Raw genomic sequence first — 21,234 nt, 5'->3', positions numbered from 1 at the left:
AATCATATATTTATTAAAAATCAGATAGCTATATTTAAATTTAATTTTCGGATTTATTAACCAATAAATATAAATTACAAATTTGATTTTGTTTACATAACCAACAAAAATGCAATAAGCCAAGAAAAAATTAACATTTATATCAATTAATATATTTTGGAAAGTAAAAAATAGCTGTTGGTGTTTGATTTAATATTCAATGTAAATTTAGAAAGTTAATATTCTAATTTGATTATATTTAGGAAACTATTATTTAATTAGTGATTATAAATAAGGAGAGAAATATATAATTTTCAGCAACTTTTACAAAAAATAGTAAACGCAAAAAAGAATGACTAGTCTAAGCTTTTATCTAGAAGAAAAAAGAAGAGTCTCCAACTTCTTGTTTAATCAAATAAAGAATCTGCGGCTTTTGGTCTAACCACTATCCATGTTCTATTGCTCTATTAATTTTCTTATAGATTATAACTCATGATTGTGGATACAAAAAAAAATCAAAAGAAAAAAGAAACTGAAAAATTCATAGTCTCAGAGAGGTGCTTTTCATAAGGTTTTAGTTATAAAACCAAAAGATGTTGCTTCCACTCAAATTAGATTGGTGTATTTATTATATATTATAACAATATTTTGCCAAAAAAACATAAATGATTTCAGGTTAGTAAAAAGGGCCTTATTTTTTTTTTTTGAATATGGTCTCTTTAGAGTTTGAGACGGCCATGACTGGCTTATTTAAAATTTGAGTAGAAACATTAGGCAGAGAACTGAACTAGATCATTGGAAGCAAATGTGAACAGGATTATGTTAGGGAGAATCTTGTGTCCTTTTTATTTGTTAATGGAGCTGCATAATTTGAATTATTAGTAGTTTTGTGCATGATGAATGATGGGGCAGGTGGACTTCTAATGATGTTTTTTAATGAATTGAATACATCCTCGGACGTTTTTTATCGCCGGCGATAAGAGCCACCGCTCTCAGATTAATTGTAATTCCGAACCGGAGAGAAGAAACAAATGAATACAGACAAACATAAGATAAATAAAAGTTAAAAAGATAGAGTTACAAGACCATCATCTAGAAGAAGATAACATTGTGACTATCATTGGGAGGAATCAATAAGCAGTAAGACAAACCTTAAGCACGTTGCTTTTAAGATGGAGAAGAAGAATTTTCAAGAAGCCTACCATCGAGGACTTTCAAACTATAGGTTTGACTCCTCTTTGCTTTCATCATCATCATCATCATCACTTTATGATATTTTTTTTTGTAGAGGTAGAAGATTCCTATTTGGGACCTAGAATTGATGGAGACATTGTGACATCTGATTTTGTGATGGACATGGTTCAACATTTTAAGAATCAGAGGATGATTCATAAGCGCTACATCTATCAGATCGTGTCAAAGGCCATGAAGATTTTCCAGCCCGTTACCTCTCTAGCTTTCATAAGCTTAGTAGATGATGCTCATATCACAGTTTGTGGTGATATTCATGGGCAGGTAATAAACTTTTCTTTTTCTAATCTCTATCTATAAAATCCATCTCTTTATTGGTTATCCACACGACAGTTCGACTTTTGTGCAGTTTTATGATTTGATCCATATTTTTGAGCTGAACGGGTTCCCTTCAAAGGAGAATCCCTATCTCTTCAACGGTGACTTCGTGGACCGAGGAGCCTTTTCACTTGAAGTGATCCTCACACTATTTGCGTTTAAGGCAACATGTCTTGAAGGTTAAGTTTGTGCTTCTTTTCTGTTACTCGTTGATGTTCAAGGTTTTTGTTAAAGTTTGTTCTTTCTTTTCTATTACTAGTTGATGTTCAAGGTTTTTGTTTTTTTTTTGTTTGCAGCTATTTACCTTGCTAGAGGTAATCACGAGAGCGATGGATTGAATGAGAGTTTCGGTTTTCATCGTGGAGTGTCCTATAAAGTGGGCGAGCAGTGTGTGGAACTTTTCTCTCAAGCGTTTTGCTTTTTGCCTTTGGCTCATCTCATCAACGACCAAATTTTTGTCGTTCATGGGGGCCTCTTCACCCATGATGGCGTGAAGCTCTCTGAGATTAGAGACATTAACCGGTTTTGTCAGCCGCCGGACGAAGGTAACTTTTTATTTATGGTTAGTTATAGAATATTCCTTTTTACCAAGATATTCCAGTATCTTATGTTGAAAGATATTCTTTATAGGACTAATGTCTGATCTTCTCTGGTCCGATCCCCAAACCTCTCTTGGAAGAGCCCCTAGCAAAAGAGGGTGTGGAGTTATGTTTGGGGAAGATGTAACTACCAAGTTCCTCACCGATAACAACTTAAAGTTGATCATACCATCGCATGAGGTCAAGGATGATGGATTTGAGGTTATGCACCATGGCCAACTTATCACGGTTTTCTCGGCTCCAAACTACTGTGACCGGGTAAACCTCTCTCTCTCTCTCTCCCTCTCTCTCTCCCATTCTACTTGGTTTTTACTTTGCTAAGTCAAATAAACATTGTTTTACAGTGTGACAGTGATGGTGCTTTCATCTGATTAACAGCTCCAGCACTAGTCCCACATATAACTCGTTTCAAAGCAGTCTATCATCCTAGTGCAGATCCATGGTGATAGACTAATCTTGACACTTGTGCATATCATCCACGTGTGGATGCATGGCATAAACAGTGAAATCATTTCTTTTTTCTTGTGTGTTTTGGTAGGAAATTTTGTCTTGTCCCAAATGACTTCTTTTTGTCTTCTGATTACAACCCTTGTTCTACTCATATAACAAAATGACAGATCTTGTTCTAATTATATGTCCAAAAGAGAGAGAGAGAGAGAGAGAGTCCCTCAAAATGACAGATCTTGTTTCTAACTATATGTCCAAAACGACAAAACAAAAAATGATTCTGCTTCAGTCACAGTAATAATGCTCAAAGTGAATAAGTGGCTGTCCCATTGCTCTGTTTTGTCCTCTGTTTTTATTCACTTAGTTATATATGTGTAATTGTTCTTGAGAGATCTTTGTTAAACCAAAAGCTATTTATCTAATTTTCAAGCTCTTCTCTAATGAACAGATTAGTTAGTTATTCATACAAAGACTGCAATGTCTTAACTACCGAGTTACTTATTAGTTATTAGTAAGAGAATAGTGTACGAAGACTTTAGTGCTTACTTTCTAGCATAAAAGACTTTGGACATTCTCATCCTTAAAAAGTCTCCCTTGCTTTGTCGGATCCGAAAATGACAAGGAAGAGATGATGGCCTTTAGCTAAAAGTCAGACAAAGCAAATCACACATTTGTTATGAACCAATTGTGTGGATGTCCATTAGGCCCATTAAACCTATGTTATAGGGTTATAGAACCCTAGCTTTGTATATATATATATATGTACTTACCTATGGAATAATAAGATTAACATAATCCCTCTTTCTTTCTGTTCACAACAAGTTACCCTAGTCGACGTGCTGAGTCGTATCCGTCTATCTAAAAGCTAAGTATTCCTAATATCGGTCATAATTTAATTGGCTTGCGCTCTTCTTGCTTTAGTGTAGCGACATGTAGGAGTATGTTTCTTTAAGATGTGATTTAATACGTTCAAAAATCAAATTGAGTCGCTATTTTCAAAACGTATAAAATATCCTATAGTATATTAGATAAATCTTTTCATAACCGGTTGTTCATGTTTGTAGTTTGTTCATGTTTTGTTTTGGGATGGTTTATCTAATCGTATAAGTTAGAATTAAATAAGTTAGAATTCTTAATTAATTCTCCGACTTTGTTTCAGATCCGAGGTGTCTGTCTTATACATCCAAAACTTTGGTTTGGCGTTTTGGTATTCATCGCTTTAATTTAATACGTTCAAAAATCAAATTGAGTCGCTATTTTCAAAACGTATAAAATATCCTATAGTATATTAGATAAATCTTCTCATAACCGGTTGTTGATGTTTGTAGTTTGTTCATGTTTTGTTTTGGGATGGTTTATCTAATCGTATAAGTTAGAATTCAATAAGTTAGAATTCTTAATTAATTCTCCGACTTTGTTTCAGAGCCGAGGTGTCTGTCTTATACATCCAAAACTTTGGTTTGGCGATTTGGTATTCATCGCTTTAATTTGAATTCGTTGGTATCAGAGCTTGATTCGGCTCACGCCGAGTTGAATACGGGACCGTCATAACTCATCTTTAACCAGCAATGGGTCATACCACCGAGATAAGTTACCTTATACTTAGTAATCGAAGGTTTAATAGCTATTGGTTTCTTTGTTTATCAAGTATTTTGTTTTGTTTCATTCCGTAAAACAAATATTGTTTTAGTATAGATATGCTGACCTATTATTATAAAGTATAAATATGTCAATATGAATTGTGATCAGTTTGATCCGATCATTTATCACTTTGACGTGAGTTGCTTTAGCTAATTTCATTTTATTAATTAACTTCAAATAATTGGCTTTGAAGTTTGAACTGCACAGTAGCATCTTCTTGTTTTATTTTGATCGTAATGGTTGTATGCTATAGTTTATCAAGGATAATGAATGTTAACTAAAAGTATTGTATCATAGAATCATACGATATAACAAACATGTTTTATTTCTCTATCGTATGGAGTGTTATTGTCTGGATTAATTCATGCACGCTAAATATTTGTTGGTTTGAGAGACCATTGGATTAGAGAATTATTAGACTTGTTTGATAGTTACAAAATTATGGTTGATAGCCGTGAGAAATCATTAGCTTAGAGTATAGTTATTTAAAAGTCTTTTACGTGAATACACTATGATGTGATTTACTTATTACTTATGATGTATTATGCATTATTTTCATACGGTCGAGATGATCTAGTTGTTAGACCATGCAGATATATGTTGATTGACTTGAGTATGAGATATATATTTAACAATAAAACTGTTAGCATACTAATATTTGAATAACTATTAGCAAGGTATCGTAGTGGTATGTTTTGGTTTATATTTGACACTGCATATTATTTTATAATTTGTAGAACAAAATCTTGCTGGTAAATATCTTGCTTTATTTACTTGTATCAATCGATTTATTGGTTTGGTGTTGGTTGATTAAACGAAATTTATTAATAGTTATTATATTACCTGACATGTTTCATACTACAAAAGGTGTTTGTTAGATGTGTATCCTGGAATATAATTATGTTTCGTTTTTCACTCTGATTTTCTTTTGGTGAATGGACTATACATATATACTAATATTGAATAATATCTATATTTATATGAGCAAATTTCAAGTATTGCAGGATTATTTATCTTCTGTAATAGAGAAGAGATCAAATTATACCAACGAGAACACATGAGCAGTTGGAATTTTCATATCCGTTGCATTTTTCCTGTCAAGATAAGTATTTTATTCTTTCTTGCTTTATACACAAGGTTAACTAAATTTTGATCATTTAAAATAATTTACATAAAAATTATTACATGTCATCTAAAATTTGTTCACTAAATTGATTAATTGGTTAAAATCTAGACAAATAGTATGAAAATATGGATCTAGTACATAAAATAATTACTATAGGAGTATTATTTATTTTTGATAATTAGAAATAATTTTATTATTATATTACCATTTTATACGAGGATTTTAAGCTTAAGGCTTGACTATAAAAGATCCATGAATTTTGGAGAGCAATCCAAAGAAATGTATAATCATCTGAATGTGATTACCTAAAGCTGATTATGTATTTTACATCTAAATATTAAAAGACTTTAAGTCTGTAAATAAATCTCAACTATGTTGGATGTTAAGTTTATAAGTAAAAATTTCTCGAAGAAATTTTTAATGATGCATATGTATTGATAAAATGAGATTAAAGAAGTTTATAACTATATTTTGTCTCCTTGAGACCAAGAAAAAAAAATAATGAGCTACTGATATAAGATGATAAATCACGTCTAGTTGATTATGATCATTCTCTTCAAGAGAATCTGACATTTTATATTGAGAAAGAAAATCAACATTGGTCAAGAAAGTGGACATAAAAGTGATTGTAGATGTGAATGTGGATATAAATAAGGTCAAAATCCAAAGATTTTTTTTTAGAACTCATACTCTCACTTAAAGTTGAGAAAATAAAGATGATAATAAAGAAGATATATGATTCATTCATCTAAAGATGAAAGAAAATTATTGTGAGTACAATGTCTTGAGATATCAAAATTATTGGAAGCTCTAGAGGAGCATATACATGCTTGCTTATGGGAACGCAACTTAAAATGATTAATGCATTATACTTTTCCCAAGTCTCAAAGATCAAAAAGATCTAAGATATAACACATGACTTTAAGTTGGGTATGTTGTTGATTTTTAGTTGAGATTCAATTCGAAATTGACAAAAATGTAGTGTTATCATCTCGAGGGGAAGAATTAGAGAATCTCACATCTCTAGTAAGTGGAACATCCAGAAGTATGTTCACACTGGAAATAGACTTGAGAAGTCATTTATAAATAATGTTGAGACAATAAGTAAAAGGAAATGTTGAATACCTTCAATCAGAAGTATTAACGCAAGACACTATTGTATTGTACTACACAATGATTAGAAAATGGAAATAAACGTAGAATTAAACCAGAAGTTTACTGAAAATGTAATGTTTGGCAAACCGCGTATGCCATACCGGTTTAGTAATGATGCGAAAGATAATCATATGCATATTCGTTGAAGAACCAAAAGATTCTTACGAATGATCTGCTATATGCTTCTTGCTTACAAGGCAATATAAGAATATGGTTTTCATCAGTCAAATAGATTTATAACCTATTTAAACAAGGACATGTTTGTGGGCTTGATCACCCACTGGTGGACTGATCATCCATCATATGTTAATGCATCGACAAGAAGGTCGTATGTATCATTGTCATAAATCACAACCAGATGTTTGCGAGACTAATTGATAAAACTAGTGAATTCAAAAGCCTTTGATGATTATTTTATGCATGTGGATATACATGATGAACATATTGTAGCTAATGTTCAACGTAAGATGCAGCAGCATGATTCGCGTAATGCAAAAGAGTAATTAAAAACTCTCCCTATTAAATTGGTTTTGGGTCGGGAACCAAAGATCCCCATCTAGAAAATTTGCTCAAGTTGTAATTGCTCCACCATACAACTAAATATGAGACCTCAAAGGAGGTTATGAATATGTTGGATATGATCTCCATTGATGATAAAATCAAGAACCTTTTATAAGATTTATGTAAAGACTCAAAGTTAGTCTATCCAACAATAGAGGGAGAAAATAAACAACTGGAGAATGAATGCGTTAAAATGAATTATCATTGATCCTCAGACTTAAGAGCGTAAATAGAAGTCCAAAATGAATGTATAAAGATAATTCTATTACAACGATTAGCATATGAGTTGCCAGACTCATTTACTGACCATAAGAAAGTGATTAAGTCACAAATACCAGCTGTAAATGCTCTAATTAAAATAGATGTCCTAGAAGGACAATATCAAACTGCTAATGAGTCTAAAGAGCGCTTGAAGCGTGAAAGACCTATCGGTTCCAAATAAAATAATCCTCGAAAAAAAGGAGCATGAATGAGAATGGCAGAATCGAGGAATGGAATATTAAGGATCTCGAAAAGAGATTGAAAACATGACAAGAAAGAATTCAGGTACCTGAGAATAAATAAATCTCAAATAGCTATGTCATGTCTCAAACAATATGAACCGATATCAAATCGACGTCGTGAATACTTATGCATGCAATGTAGCAGTTGATGAAAATGAGGATCATGAACCATCTATTGATAGACATCTAAAGAGGAATGTCATCAATCTTCCAAAGTATTTTTTGAGATTTAAGAAGCAGGAGAAAATGAGATAGATCAATCATACTTGAAGAAGAATCAATGTATGAACACATTCCATTCTTGAGACAGAATCAAAGGTCAAAAGTTTTCCAATAAAAGGAGACCTTCTAGATGGAATTAAAATATGAAATTGGTTTCCATAGAAAGATCTTTGAGTCTATTTTCATCTTCAATTTGAATCAAGTCATTCTCCATTATAGAACTCGAGATATGGCTGTTTTCGTGGGACATGTACAAGATGTCTCAGAATACCTAATTTCGTATGATATTCAAAATATCACTCGATATTCCCATCTTACTAGAGATAGAAGGTGCCTAGTGTTAGACATGGATGTTAGCTTCGATTTCCAAGTGGTTTGAAGTCATTTTATCGTACGACCATCAAGATATTCAAGTTTTAGCGAGGAGTGTCAAACCTGCCAAGAGAACTGAACCGGTCCAAGTCTAAGAAGAAGGAGTTAATTCATCACAGTGGATTGTGTCCTATCATGTATTTCAAGTTATGTTCTCATCAGAGGGAGTAGATGCGCGCTGCACTATTTTTCCCTTAACCATGGTTTTTCCCACTGGGTTTTCCTGGTAAGGTTTTTAATGAGGCAACATTCTACGCGCTTTAGGAAATATTTTTGTAATGAACATCCAAGGGGGAGTGTTATTAACCAATTGTGTAGATGTCCATTTGGCCCATTAAACCTATGTTCTAGGGTTCTAGAACCCTAGCTTTGTGTATATATATATATCTACTTGCCTATGGAATAATAAGATTAACATAATCCTTCTTTCTTTCTGTTCACAACAACATTAGATTTCTTCTGAACACAAGAATTAATCTTAACCGAGAATTTTAATTGCCGGTTTGATTCGGTTTACAACTCTTCTCGGTCCGAAATTACAATTTATCTTAACCAGGAATTTTAAAATCCGATTTGATTCGGTTTATGATTTATTCTCTTCTCGACCACACTTAAACCAGTACCACATTTCAATTTAATCCGATCAACAACATGTCACATCAATTCCCAAACACACAGACAGAACCGATGGGAGCTCCTGATCTGAGAGCGCTGGCTCTTATCGCCGGCGATGTAAACGTCCGAGGATGTATTCAATTCATACAAGACACTTCCGATGATCACTTTTGTCTACTTCTTCTTCTTTTTCTTTTTTTTTCTTCTTCTGATTCGGTACGAGATGAGAGAGACAAAGATCTCATTCCGACACATCTTCGCAACCCTTTTTACGTAAGAGACGTCAAACTGGGTTCGGGCCCACATAAGTTAACTAATTAAGTTTGAAGGGTTATTGGTTTTCTTTATCTTATGTTTGTCGGTATTCATTTGTTTCTTCCCTCCGGTTCGGAATTACAATTTATCATAACCAACAATATGTCTTACTATTTATCAGTCTTACAACTGGCATAACAATATCAGACATTTGATCGAATGTATCTTACGTACTCTTTCTTTTTCCCTTTATCTATAGCCAATCTCAAAGTTCGAAATGCTTGTACCCAGAACCGTCATGCGTAAATTAAATTATTTAACTTAACCAGTGACAAAAACATGTGTTTTCCTGGTCTGTTGTTGAAGAACAACCAGTCCCCACTTTTGTTGGGATTGTGAAATCCCATGTCCAACTCTATATTATCCTAGTAGTACGATATTGTCCACTTTGGGTCTAAGAGGCTGGCCCGCATGGTTTTACTTTTGGGCTCATTCCCAAAAGGCTTCGTACTAATTAGAGTTGGACATCTCTTTATATATTAGACATTCATTCGTCTAATATCCAATGTGAGACTTTGTTTGATATTTCACATTCTCCCCCTCAAACTAAGGACCACACTCATCTCGTGTGTTTCTTTCCTTTGAGAATGCGCCTCCCACAACATCTCGGTCCTTTGAGAATGTCATCACAGGTTCCATGATTATCTTGATTGTTTCTGCCGAACCTTCCTTATTCTTACTTGAAGAGTCCACTTCCTATTTGAAGGGTATTTTGGTCTTCTTGCAGATCTTCGTCAACCTAGTGTCTTAGGTACGCCACTAACAAGCTCCATGTTGACCATCATCTTTAACTTCTCGGCGTTTATGTGCCCTAAGCGGTCATGCCATATAGATGATCCACTCGCTGATGATGCTAGAAGGCATTGAGCTTGATCAGCGGGCAACACGACCTTGTATAGTCTATTTTTGGATCGTGTAGTTTTCACCATTAATCTTCCATTACAATCTAATAATGTCAACGTATCATCCTTCATTCGTACTTTGCATCCGACCTCAGTAGCTTGCCCCAAGCTTATTATATTGCTTCTGAGTCCAGGAATGTAATAAACATTGCTCAAGATTTTCTTCTCGCCACCTTTGAAGATAAAACGGACCGAGCCTTTTCCTCTTATGTTAATTCGAGAATCATCTCCGAATCTCACCTATCCTAAGATGGTTTCACAAGTTCGTTGAAGAACAAACGGTTTCCACTCATGTCAAACGGTTTCCACTCATGTGGTTACTCGCACCATTGTCGAGATACCATATGTTCATCGTATCCAAGTCGGCTTCAAACGTGCTTGGATTCACCTTCCTTTCATTGAGATAAACTACCTCGTTCATCATTACTATCATCAACAAACGCTCACCCTCTACTTCGGCCAAGATGATATAGTCATCGAGGTGTGAGGGTTTCGCAGTCACCCTTTGTGACCTTGTAAGTTGCGGCTGCACTTCGTCTCCTCCCTCTTCAAGATCTTCTTCTTCATTGATCTCTATACCGGTTTCATTCTCATCTCCTTCCTCAATAATGATCTCATCATTATTACCCAAACGTTTAACCTCGACAATGGTTTTCCTGCATCATCACACTCTGCTTTCTCTGTTTTGTTCCAGCTCCATTCTTTTGTTTCATCAAAGATCACATCACGACTTACTCTGATTCGTTTGCTTGATGGGTCGAGTAGGCGGTACACCTTTGATCCCTGTTGTGTTCCCAAGTGTACAAGCACCCGTGATTTGTCGTCAAGTTTCTTTCTCCCAATGGTCTCTGTTCTTGCATAGCAAACACATCTGAATACTCGTAGATGAGCGAGGTTTGGTTTTTATCTTCATGTTCTTCTTCTTCATCTTCAGTAATTCTCTCTTCATAGGCCTTTAGCCTACCAACGATGTCCTCAAAACTTGTTGAGTTGAGGCCAAGAAGCTGTTCGATTGAGGCAACAATCTGAATATATTTCTTTCTCGGTAGACTTTTCAAGAATTTCTTTACTATCTTTGATTCTTCGATCACCTCTCTAGGGTGAGCGACCGCCCCGTCCTCGACCTCTTCCGTACCCACCATAGCTTTCTTGTCCCGAGTCTACATACATAAGTTTGTTTTGCTTTTCATCTTTGGTTCCTGGATCAATTGTTTCCCATACTTCACTAAACTTAAGTGTTATCTTAATCCTCATACACCAGACGGTGTAGTTTGACGCAGTTAGCATCAGGAACTTTATGGAGGCATGTCCAGCTTTCTTGGTTGCCGTAGGTTCGTCTTTGACATCCGCCATAGTCGTATGTATGTTGTATCAAACTCGAATGGATTCTTGTATGGCTCTGATACCAATTGTTGGGATTGTGAAATCTCATGTCCAACTCTATATTATCTGATTAGTACGATATTGTCCACTTTGGGCCTAAGAGGCTGGCCCGCATGGATTTACTTTTGGGCTCATTCCCAAAAGGCCTCGTACTAATTAGAGTTGGACATCTCTTTATATATTAGACATTCCTTCGTCTTAATATCCAATGTGGGACTTTGTTTGATATTTCACATTCTCCCCCTCAAACTAAGGACCACACTCATCTCGTGTGTTTCTTTCCTTTGAGAATCCGCCTCCCACAACATCTCGGTCCTTTGAGAATGTCATCACAGGTTCCATGATCATCTTGATTGTTTCTGCCGAACCTTCCTTATTCTTACTTGAAGGGTCCACTTCCTACTTGAAGGGTATTTTGGTCTTCTTGCAGATCTTCGTCAACCTGGTGTCTTAGGTACGCCACTAACAAGCTCCATGTTGACCATCATGCTCTGATACCAATTGTTGGGATTGTGAAATCCCATGTCCAACTCTATATTATCCGATTAGTACGACATTGTCCACTTTGAACCTAAGAGGCTGACCCGCATGGATTTACTTTTGGGCTCATTCCCAAAAGGTCTCGTACTAATTAGAGTTGGACATCTCTTTATATATTAGACATTCCTCCGTTTAATATCCAATGTGGGACTTTGTTTGATATTTCACAACTTTAAAGTTCTCATTAAATTCATTTGAACCATAGAGTTAATTTAGAGAATAGTCATGCGAGCCAACCACTTAATCATCACAAATTCACAGAAACGGTGCAAGTTGAGTCGTGGGGTACGTCTTATCTCAGAAACACTGAGAAGACAAGCCCTTGTGAATTGCATACGGAGAGAGTGCTATCCAAGTGGACAAATTGCTACATAGACAGAACCATGTGATACGCTCTGTTCTAGTCTGTCCCAACGCTTCAAAGACCACAAGTTTGTTCCAGAAACTTTTCAATACATTAGTTTCACTGGTCTTTCTATATATATAGACGCATGAGCCATTCTAATTTCTATCATCAACCAACAACAAAACAATCCAATAACTTTAAATCTTTCCATACATCTCCAAAACTTTCAAAAGAACTCAAACTTTTCAGAGAAAAGACATAGAAATGGCTTTGGTGAGAAGTCTATTGGGTGCAAAGAAGATTCTTGGCTGCTCAGTCTCAGCAGCTTACACGAGCAAAAGAGCAGCCTCGGCAGCACCGAAAGGGTTTCTTGCGGTGTACGTTGGAGAGAGCCAGAAGAAGAGATATGTGGTGCCAATCTCATACTTCAACCAGCCTTCTTTTCAAGCGCTTCTCAGTAAATCTGAGGAAGAGTTTGGGTTTGATCATCCGATGGGTGGCTTAACGATCCCTTGCCCTGAAGATATCTTCATCAACGTAACATCTAGGCTCCAATGATGATTATCATCTAATTCTTTTTTTATTCCTGAGTTAGCAATAGTCTTATTCTTTGTAAGCTATAGGAGCTTTCTCTCATTTTCTTTCTTCTCGAAAGAGTTGTTTAGAGAGTGAATGACACAGATCAAACGATCATGTCAAATAGGGTTTGGATCGACTGTTAAAGAAAGGCCACAACATTTGAATATAAATTTGAGAGAATTGCCTTTTTATTTTTATATTGTAGTTTAAAATGATATAGAAGTTTCAATTATACAAATTTTGTATTTTTTAATAATAATAATATTAATCTAATTTTTTAAACGATGTAAGATAAATTTGTCTCTGATTAATATAATAACTCTTTAAACATATTTAGTTTTTTTTTTTGTACTTTGTGTTTACAAACGATATAAGATGATTCTAATTAGGCCTGAGATTTATTATCCGAGATCCGGATTCGATCCGAGATCCACTCCGGATTCGATCCGAGATCCGCTCCGAAAATAGGATATCCGGGATGTCCGGATCCGAATCCGGATAGTTAAATCTTGGATCCGTCCAAACCGAATCCGGATCTAGATATCTTAATTTTTAGGTCTGGATATTCAGATCCGGATCCGTATTTTTAAAACACATTAATTTTTAAATTTCATTAATATTTATATTTGATATATTAATATTTATACATGAATTAATCTTATAATATTATATTTTAGTTCTTACAATATTATAGACATATATAAATCTTGTATAAATATATTTATGTATTATATTAAAAAATAGTATTTAAAAAAATTATTATTTTTAATTATTTTTACGTATCCGGATATCCGCGGGTAGTAGAATATCGAGACGGATATCCGAAATTCGGATATCTGGAAACTACAAATCCGAATCCAAATATTAAATCCACGGATCCGTCGGATCCGATTACCCTAAATTTTTCGGATATGTGGATCGTCTCGGGCCTAATTCTAGTCAGATATTCGGACAGAATTTTAATCAGATATTTTACATTAATTTTTATTATTATTTGGTGTGTTTAATTACTTAATAAGTGGAACAAATTTCATAAATAATTGCGCCGAAAGTAGCCACCGCCACCACCGTAATCAGCAGAGAGGCCAACGAACAGTTACATTTGTTTTGATGTAAAAGAAGGCTAACAACAAACAATTATAGCTCACTTTTCTTCTTTTCTCACTCTGTCTCTGTATCGTCTAGGCAACTATTTGATCCTCTCTCTTCAATCGTACGCCTCCTACCTCCGTAAGGTACGTCTCTGACTTTCCAAAGGTTCCCCCCTCTTTCTTTCATTTCCTTTCTTGTCAACGCTTTCACTTGTCTAAGATCTGGTCAACTAAGTGATGATATTTTCTGAATTATATCCTAGTATTTAATTTCTGTTTCTCCACGATCTGTTTGCTCGTACCTGGTGACTAGTGAGTGAGTTCACCAGAATACTCGATCTAATTCTCAATCTGATTGAAATGATTTACCTTTTTTCTGTACTCGTGTGCGTTAGATCCGATCATTATTAATTTACGGTTGAAAGTTGCTTATCTAATACGATCAATAACGCTGCTCTCTTTATTTTATTAGAAGTTTATGAACTGTGTAAAGCTCTGTCAACTTCGTTTCAGATTTATTCTAGTATGTTAACTGTCACCATCTGATTTCGTGATTGTTGCTCTCAACTCTTTCTTTATACAGAAAAGAACTTGGAGAAGGAAAAAGAAAAAAAGAGATGAGAGTTCATACGCGGAGATTATTCGTCATTATGATCAGAACTTCCTATAGATGGATCTCCAGTCATCCCCATCTCCTTGGCTGTGTTGGGGTTGTGTATCTTCTGTATAGAGCTTGTCCTCTTTTGTTTTCTCCCTTGCTGGCTGCATCTCCTGTTCTGGTTTGCACATTCGTTTTGCTTGGAGCTATTCTTAGTTTCGGAGAGACAAATATTATACCTGAGATCGAAACAGAACCGGAGACCACTGTTCACGAGGCTGCTCTTTTCACAACTGAGGCTTCGAGGGATCCTACTGTTGTTGAGAGAGGCGACGAGAGTTTTAAGGTGGAGAGGTTCGTGAGCACAGAGAAAGATGTTGCTGATAGATTAGTGGAAAACCAGCTGAGTGAGGTTGAGGACGGTGATGGTCAACCATTTGACTATAGGCCTTTGGTTGATCAGATTCTTGATGAGGCCAAACGAGATACTCATGTAAGGTTTGAGGAGAGAGAAGAGGAGAAGTTTGATGGGAAGCGTGATGAACAATGGAGGAATGTTGGTGGTTCTTTAGATGAGATGATGGACGATTCAAAGGAAGATCAGGTGGATTTAACTCCTTGGAGACCAATGAGGCATGAGGAGGGCGAGGATGATGATGTAAATGACTCACTGCATTCTAGTTCTGATGATGCGGAAAGTTCTTCACCTGACCCTTCTATGACAGACAGCATCCCCATGCTTGATGAGCTTCACCCGCTTTTACACTCAGAGAATCCAGGTCGTGGTATTGAAGGATCAGATGCAACTTCAGAGGAGCCAGATATGAGTAGTAGTGATAGCGATGAAGGAATGGAGTCTGATGTTAACAGCGAAAGTCATGGTGAAGAGGACGACAACAAGAAGGAAGAAGAGGAAGAGGAGAAGAAGGAAGATGAAAGTAAATCACCTATCAAATGGACAGAGGCTGACCAAAAAAACGTCATGGATCTAGGAAGTCTCGAGCTTGAAAGAAACCAACGGTTGGAGAGTCTTATCGCCAGGAGAAGGGCTCGCAACAATATGAGAATGGTAGCAGAGAGAAATCTTATTGATTTCGACTGTGCTGATGTTCCATTTAATATGCCGCCAATCTCAACCGCAAGGCATAATCCATTTGATCTTTCATATGATGATATGGGACTACCACCTATCCCTGGCTCTGCTCCGTCCATTATGTTCGCGAGGAGAAGAAACCCGTTTGATCTTCCGTACGAGCCAAATGAAGAAAAGCCAGACCTCAAGGGTGATGGTTTTGAGGAAGAGTTCTCTTCTCCACAACCTAAGGAGCCAGTGTTCAGAAGATATGAGAGTTTCAGTGTAGGTCCATCGATGCTCGGAGGTCCCAGACATGATAGGCTACGACCTTTCTTTGCGCTGGAAAGATTAGCAAATGAGGGAAGGAGCTATTATCCATTTGAAAGGCAGCTCAGTGAAGTTAGTGAATCAAAAGTCAGTTCTGTGCCTGATACTGAATCTGTCTGCACAATCCTGGAGGATGACGAAAAGAAGGTGGATGAAGATGATGCTGATCGAGAAACCGATGTAGCTAAAACTGATATGGCTTCTGACCATGATGAAGAAAAAATCCTTTCAGCTTCTGACCATGATGAAGAAAAGGGTCATTTGTCAGAAGATTCTGATTTTGATGAACAAGCTGATAGCAAAACCCTTCATCATGATGTGGCTGAGATAATATTGGGAAGTGCAGAAACACACATTACACATCATGATCAATCAAACATTATGGATGGAAAAACTTCTGATAAGACAAATCATGATGAAGAGGATTCCAGTGATAGTGAATCATCTGTATCAGAGATAGCGCATATTAATGAGGATGAAGCAATGTTGGTTTCTGAGCGGGAAGTTGATCTTCATGAGACATCAGGTACTTCTTTTGGAGGATCAGATATTCATGTTGCAAGAGGGGTGGAGGATGATTATCACCATGATGGAGCGCCTGCTTTCATTACTACACTTCCCTCGCTGGAGGAGTCAACAATTCATAATCTTTGTGGTTTGGTGGGCGATCACCACGAAACACCTGTCTACGATTCGAGTCCTCCCTCAGCCAGTAGGTTCCCATCATTTTCTTCAGTATCATCTGATTACAAACCAGATCTACCTGGAAAGAGTGGCGAAGAAGTACAAGAAAATACAGATAACGAACGTGAAGTTTATTCTGAAAGCTTAGGTCCTGATGAGACTGAAACAAGTACAGGGGAAGTGGTATATAGTAGCACGCATGTTACAGGAGAGGCAAGCCTTGGAATTGATGGTCAAAAGAACTCAACTGTTTCAGTGTCTGAATTTGAGGAAGCCTTAGTTGATCCATCCTCTCTACCCTTGGATAAGAACGAGGATGCTGACCACCAGGAGGATGTTCCTTTATCTATTTCTAGTCAAGAAGACCTGGAAGAGCTGCATGAAGAAGTGAAAGAGGCTGTAGATACCAGAGAGCTAGATGTTAGTGAATCTTTGGTGGACTTGGTTTCTCCTACAGAAGAGGAAGTAGTATCTACAGGGACAGTTGAGCATACAAGTTCACCTTTGGGATGTGGTGATACGACGGAGCATTTGACAACACTGGAAGAATCACCTGATATGGTACATGACATAGCTGAAACTTCAGTAAACAGATCAGTAGCTGAGGGCATAGTGCAGGAGGAAGAGAATAAACAAAAAGATGAAGCCAGTCATCAAATAGTCAATGCAGACATCCCAATAGACAGCTACGCCACTTTGTCTTCTGGAGCAGTTGAGTATGTTGAGACGCATTCATTTAATGATGGAGATGCTCCGCAGGCGGAACAAGATCCAGTTCAATCCTCAGTTTCTGATGCCAAGGAAGAAATACATCCCAACCAAACTATGGATATCGAAGTAGACTCTGTGAATGCTCGTGCCCAAAATGTGGGATCCGAAGAAGCGACTCCAGCTGAATCAGATAGAGAACCGACCTGGTCAGATAAATCTGTGGTAGAACAATCATCTCTTGAACCTTGTGAAGATCAAGTAAGTCATGAAACTTATTTTCTCTCGTAGATGGTCATCATTCAACATATGTGACATGTTTAGAATATGATCTTCTTATGTCCTCTTAGCTTAAGATTATCTGATATGCAGGTACCAGCACGTGCAGCTCCTGTGAGTATGGATACAGCTGAGTTATCTTGTTTGACATCTGACACATCCTCATCTCCAGCAGAGTCTCCTGAGTACGAAACACCTATGGTTGGTGAAAGCTCAAAGGCTGAATACTTCCAAGAGACTGTGAATGAGGGGCTTGACCATGTGGTAGAGCGATCAGATCAACTTACAGATTTACAAGAAATATCTCAGAGTCCTCCTGAAGCTATCACTGAAGAAGCAGAGCGATTTGACCAGTTTACATATTTACATACAATATCTCAGAGTCCTCCTGAAGTTATCACTGAAGAAGCAGAGAAATCAAATCAATTTATAGATTCACTTGCTGTATCTCAAAGTCCTCCTGAAGTTATCACTGAAGAAGCAGAGCGACTAGATCAGCTTACAGATTTACATGAAGGATCTCAAAGTTCTCCAGAAGTTATCACTGAAGAGGCAGACGAGATAAAAGAGACTGATGAAGGATTATTGTCTAAACTTGACACGGTTGGAGACTTTGGTGTTAAGGAAGTTTCTGAGCCTGGGCCATCTTCAGTAGGGTCAGAGACTGCCCCTGAACAGACGGAACCTCGGTCTGTTCTTGAAACGAGATCTGTTCAAGACATAGAATCTGCTTTCCAGCAGATTCATGAAGGATCCGAGGTTGAGGATGTTATCCTTCCAAACACCGTTCAAGACCAGTTGGCTCAAGAAAATTCTGAGCACTCAACAGAGACCAAGTCAGTTTTAACAGTGGTGGAAGCTACGTCCAAAGATGATCTAGATACTGCTATGAATCAGGCTGTTGTAGAGAGCATGTGCAAGCAACCAATGTCACCAGAATCAGATGGTGGGTCTGGAGAAACCAAACATGCAGTTGAAATCGAACCATCAGGGTCTTTAGTTGAAGAAAGATCTCTTGATGAGACAAATGTTCATCTTAACAACACACCTGAGAAAGAAGAAGATGAGGAAAGTAGACCGAAAGAGAGAACCACATCCGATGTATCGACTACCGAAACTCGATCACTGGAGGAAACTTCAGAATCAATAGAGGAGATGTCAACGGAAGTAATCTCGGAAAGAGTGGTGATTCCCACAGAAGCCACTGAGTCTAGTAATGTAACACTAAGCGATGAAGTAGTGACTGAGGAAGCAAAAGCTGAAACCTCAAGTAACCTTGATGGGACTGTACAGAGTCCTGAGTCCAAAGAAGCTCCGGAAGATTCGGAGGAAAGCATTTCAGAAGTAAAGACAGAGAAGAAGGATAAGGGTAGGTCCGATTCTTCAGGCTCGAGCTCAAGCTCTAGTTCAAGTGACTCAGATTGAAAAACAATATCGAAGGGTAATGCATCTCAACTCCTAGTATATATGTTTGTTACACGGTAATTGATAGGCACTTCTGGGTTTGTTTTTTTTTCATCAGACTGTGTGCTCTGTTTTAAAAGGGGCACGAAGAAGCCGCTATTCATTTTTCTGTACCAAGTTTTCTCCTTTTCCCGGTTGTGTGTGTGTATGTGTTTTCCTTTTCTCGTGTTTCAGCTTCCGTATTTATTGATTTGTATTTGTTGATACTATTCTGAGTTTTTTTCAGGGTTTTTGGTTTGTGACTTTAAATATTTTCTCGTGTTTTTGGGGATTGTTCTAAATTATTTTGTATTGAAACTGAGAAATGAGAAATGAGAAATGTATTGATGTTTGGATTCTTCTTTGAACATTGTCTAAAAGGTAGAGTTGCTCTACATCGTTGTTCTTTTCATCCTTTTGGGCTGTTAGTCATGATAGGGATGTGGTTCAGATTTGACCGGGTTTGGTGTTGATTCAGTTCACAACTCTAGCTATAGGGTTAGCATTGTGTAATCTATAAGAATGGACTCTACCTAAAAAGTGGTTGGCTTTCATTTTTATGTTTTACTCACTTTTAACATGGAGCCTTGCGATAGGGTCATAGGGATGTTAACGTTTATACTCCACCTCAAAAAATCCAGAAACATCAAGGTTGAAATCCAAACCAAAAAAATAACTCAATAAAATATAGGTTTACCCGTGGATACCTCAAAGTATTATCTTATTTACTCTGAAGATCATGTAAAATATTAATATCATTAATAACCCAACCTAGTTTATACCCTACCTGTAAAAATCCAGAAACATCAAGATTGAAATCCAAACCAAAAAAATAACCCAATAAGGTATAGGTCTACCCGTGGATCCCCAAAGTATTATCTTATTTACTCTTAAGATCATGTAAAATATTAATATCATTAATATGAGTTTTAATATATAAACAAGATTTTGCAATTTTATAGAAAACTTGTTCTAGTGTAAAAACTCGTTTACGATTTTGGCGGAAAAACTCGTTTTTTCGGAAAAAAATTATTTTGCAATTTTAACCGGAAAACTCATTTTGCGGTTTTAGCATTAAACATCGTTTTGACAGGAAAACGCGTTTATGGTTTTAACGAGAAAATTTGTTAAGTTGTTTTTGTGGTTTTCGGCGGGAAAACTCGTTTTTGGTTTCTGTGAGAAATTTTATTTTACGGTTTTGGGGAAAAAATTCATTTTTTGGTTCTGACGAAAAAAACGTTTTTGCAAATTTTATATAATTTAATTAAAATGGTGAAAATTTATATATATAATTGAAAACTCATGGGTACACACCATTACCCTTTTGTATTTACCCAACATAAATATGAATTTTAAAATTAATACCCATGATTGACCCAATTAATCTTAGATGGGCAAAAACCCAACCCATTATTAGTGGGTTTGTAATTACCCATGTTAACATCCGGGATTTAGATGAATGATTTCTGAATCTTTAGGTTCTTTAAGTTAGTTAACATACATACAAAAGATTTATAAAATTATTTAATTATAAAAATTTCAATTCAAATCATAATGTATATGTAATCATGTAATCTTTTTTATGTCACATGGCTAAAAGCGTGCATTTATCATTAGTTTAATCACAAAAGTTTAATAATCCTGCAATAAGGATGTTTTTTGTGATCCGTTTATTATACGATCTACCAAACTCAAAGAGATGGCCAAGAGGCGTACACCATATAGTATGGTCGTATAATTTTCACAATAAGCGTACGAATTAGTTCAATAATTTCATAAAAGTACATTACAGATCTTTTTGCATTTGAGCTGTTTTATAGTATTACTGTTTAAGCTGCAGAACAATAAAATGAAAAGGAAGTTTTTTCCATTAAATGCTCGCGCGATGTTTGCTGTTATAATGGTAGATCTAAATCCACCGACAAAACTATGCATATGCAAATCTTCTTGTAAAGTCACGACTCACATGTAATTGTTGTTCAATTTATTTGTTGTGCGATTGACAAGTACTCGTAATAAAACTAGCACATAATACAAATCATATAATTTACCTAGGGTTTAGTATCCATGCTGTGTCAAGCTAGTCTTCAATAAGCATTTTGTTAACGTTGGTAAAGAAAACGCAGCATTGTGTTGACTGTTTTCTCTCTTTGCAACAGCATCATCTTCTTTGTT

General features: G+C 36.3%; 4 protein-coding genes across 5 annotated transcripts; 3 read left to right on the top strand and 1 right to left on the bottom strand.

The window, feature by feature from the left end:
* The first annotated feature begins 1,248 nt into the window (after positions 1-1,248).
* On the top strand, positions 1,249-2,693 carry LOC106315416 (serine/threonine-protein phosphatase 5-like). Its single transcript, XM_013753146.1, has 5 exons — positions 1,249-1,494; positions 1,580-1,727; positions 1,845-2,093; positions 2,179-2,405; positions 2,492-2,693. Exons 1-5 carry the CDS (start codon positions 1,249-1,251, stop codon positions 2,516-2,518), a joined length of 897 nt encoding a protein of 298 aa, XP_013608600.1. The 3' UTR covers positions 2,519-2,693.
* Positions 2,694-10,295: 7,602 nt separating this feature from the next.
* Positions 10,296-11,359, bottom strand: LOC106315195. Its single transcript, XM_013752944.1, has 3 exons — positions 11,228-11,359; positions 10,742-11,166; positions 10,296-10,662 (listed from the first exon to the last, which is right to left on the bottom strand). Exons 1-3 carry the CDS (start codon positions 11,357-11,359, stop codon positions 10,296-10,298), a joined length of 924 nt encoding a protein of 307 aa, XP_013608398.1.
* Positions 11,360-12,316: 957 nt separating this feature from the next.
* Positions 12,317-13,049, top strand: LOC106315414 (auxin-responsive protein SAUR21-like). Its single transcript, XM_013753144.1, has one exon. The coding sequence runs from the start codon at positions 12,540-12,542 to the stop codon at positions 12,831-12,833; it is 294 nt and encodes a 97-aa protein (XP_013608598.1). The 5' UTR covers positions 12,317-12,539; the 3' UTR covers positions 12,834-13,049.
* Positions 13,050-13,853: 804 nt separating this feature from the next.
* On the top strand, positions 13,854-19,420 carry LOC106315406. Of its 2 annotated transcripts, none has more exons than XM_013753130.1 (3): positions 13,854-14,089; positions 14,529-17,598; positions 17,710-19,420. In XM_013753130.1, exons 2-3 carry the CDS (start codon positions 14,563-14,565, stop codon positions 19,039-19,041), a joined length of 4,368 nt encoding a protein of 1,455 aa, XP_013608584.1. In that variant the 5' UTR covers positions 13,854-14,089; positions 14,529-14,562; the 3' UTR covers positions 19,042-19,420. The 2 variants fall into 2 exon arrangements, with proteins under 2 accessions (XP_013608584.1, XP_013608585.1); XM_013753131.1 differs by lacking the exon at positions 13,854-14,089 and adding an exon at positions 14,242-14,261.
* The last annotated feature ends 1,814 nt before the right edge of the window (positions 19,421-21,234 follow it).

Source organism: Brassica oleracea, chromosome C9, assembly GCF_000695525.1.
Source record: "Brassica oleracea var. oleracea cultivar TO1000 chromosome C9, BOL, whole genome shotgun sequence".
NCBI classification, from domain to species: Eukaryota; Viridiplantae; Streptophyta; class Magnoliopsida; order Brassicales; family Brassicaceae; genus Brassica; species Brassica oleracea.
Note: the sequence above shows the minus strand (reverse complement) of the source record. Positions and strands in the feature narration are given on the sequence as shown.

What these genes read in the sequence shown, in the direction of transcription:
- LOC106315416 (XM_013753146.1), top strand. Translation starts at nt 1,249, where the DNA reads ATGATATTTTTTTTTGTAGAGGTAGAAGATTCCTATTTGGGACCTAGA. An exon ending in TAAGGCAACATGTCTTGAAG is followed by an intron (nt 1,728 to 1,844) that starts GTTAAGTTTGTG and finishes TTTTGTTTGCAG; the next exon opens with CTATTTACCTTGCTAGAGGT. An exon ending in CTCCAAACTACTGTGACCGG is followed by an intron (nt 2,406 to 2,491) that starts GTAAACCTCTCT and finishes ATTGTTTTACAG; the next exon opens with TGTGACAGTGATGGTGCTTT.
- LOC106315195 (XM_013752944.1), bottom strand. Translation starts at nt 11,359, where the DNA reads ATGGCGGATGTCAAAGACGAACCTACGGCAACCAAGAAAGCTGGACAT. An exon ending in TAACACTTAAGTTTAGTGAA is followed by an intron (nt 11,167 to 11,227) that starts GTATGGGAAACA and finishes TTATGTATGTAG; the next exon opens with ACTCGGGACAAGAAAGCTAT. An exon ending in CATCAAGCAAACGAATCAGA is followed by an intron (nt 10,663 to 10,741) that starts GTAAGTCGTGAT and finishes GTGATGATGCAG; the next exon opens with GAAAACCATTGTCGAGGTTA.
- LOC106315414 (XM_013753144.1), top strand. Translation starts at nt 12,540, where the DNA reads ATGGCTTTGGTGAGAAGTCTATTGGGTGCAAAGAAGATTCTTGGCTGC.
- LOC106315406 (XM_013753130.1), top strand. Translation starts at nt 14,563, where the DNA reads ATGAGAGTTCATACGCGGAGATTATTCGTCATTATGATCAGAACTTCC. An exon ending in TTGAACCTTGTGAAGATCAA is followed by an intron (nt 17,599 to 17,709) that starts GTAAGTCATGAA and finishes TCTGATATGCAG; the next exon opens with GTACCAGCACGTGCAGCTCC.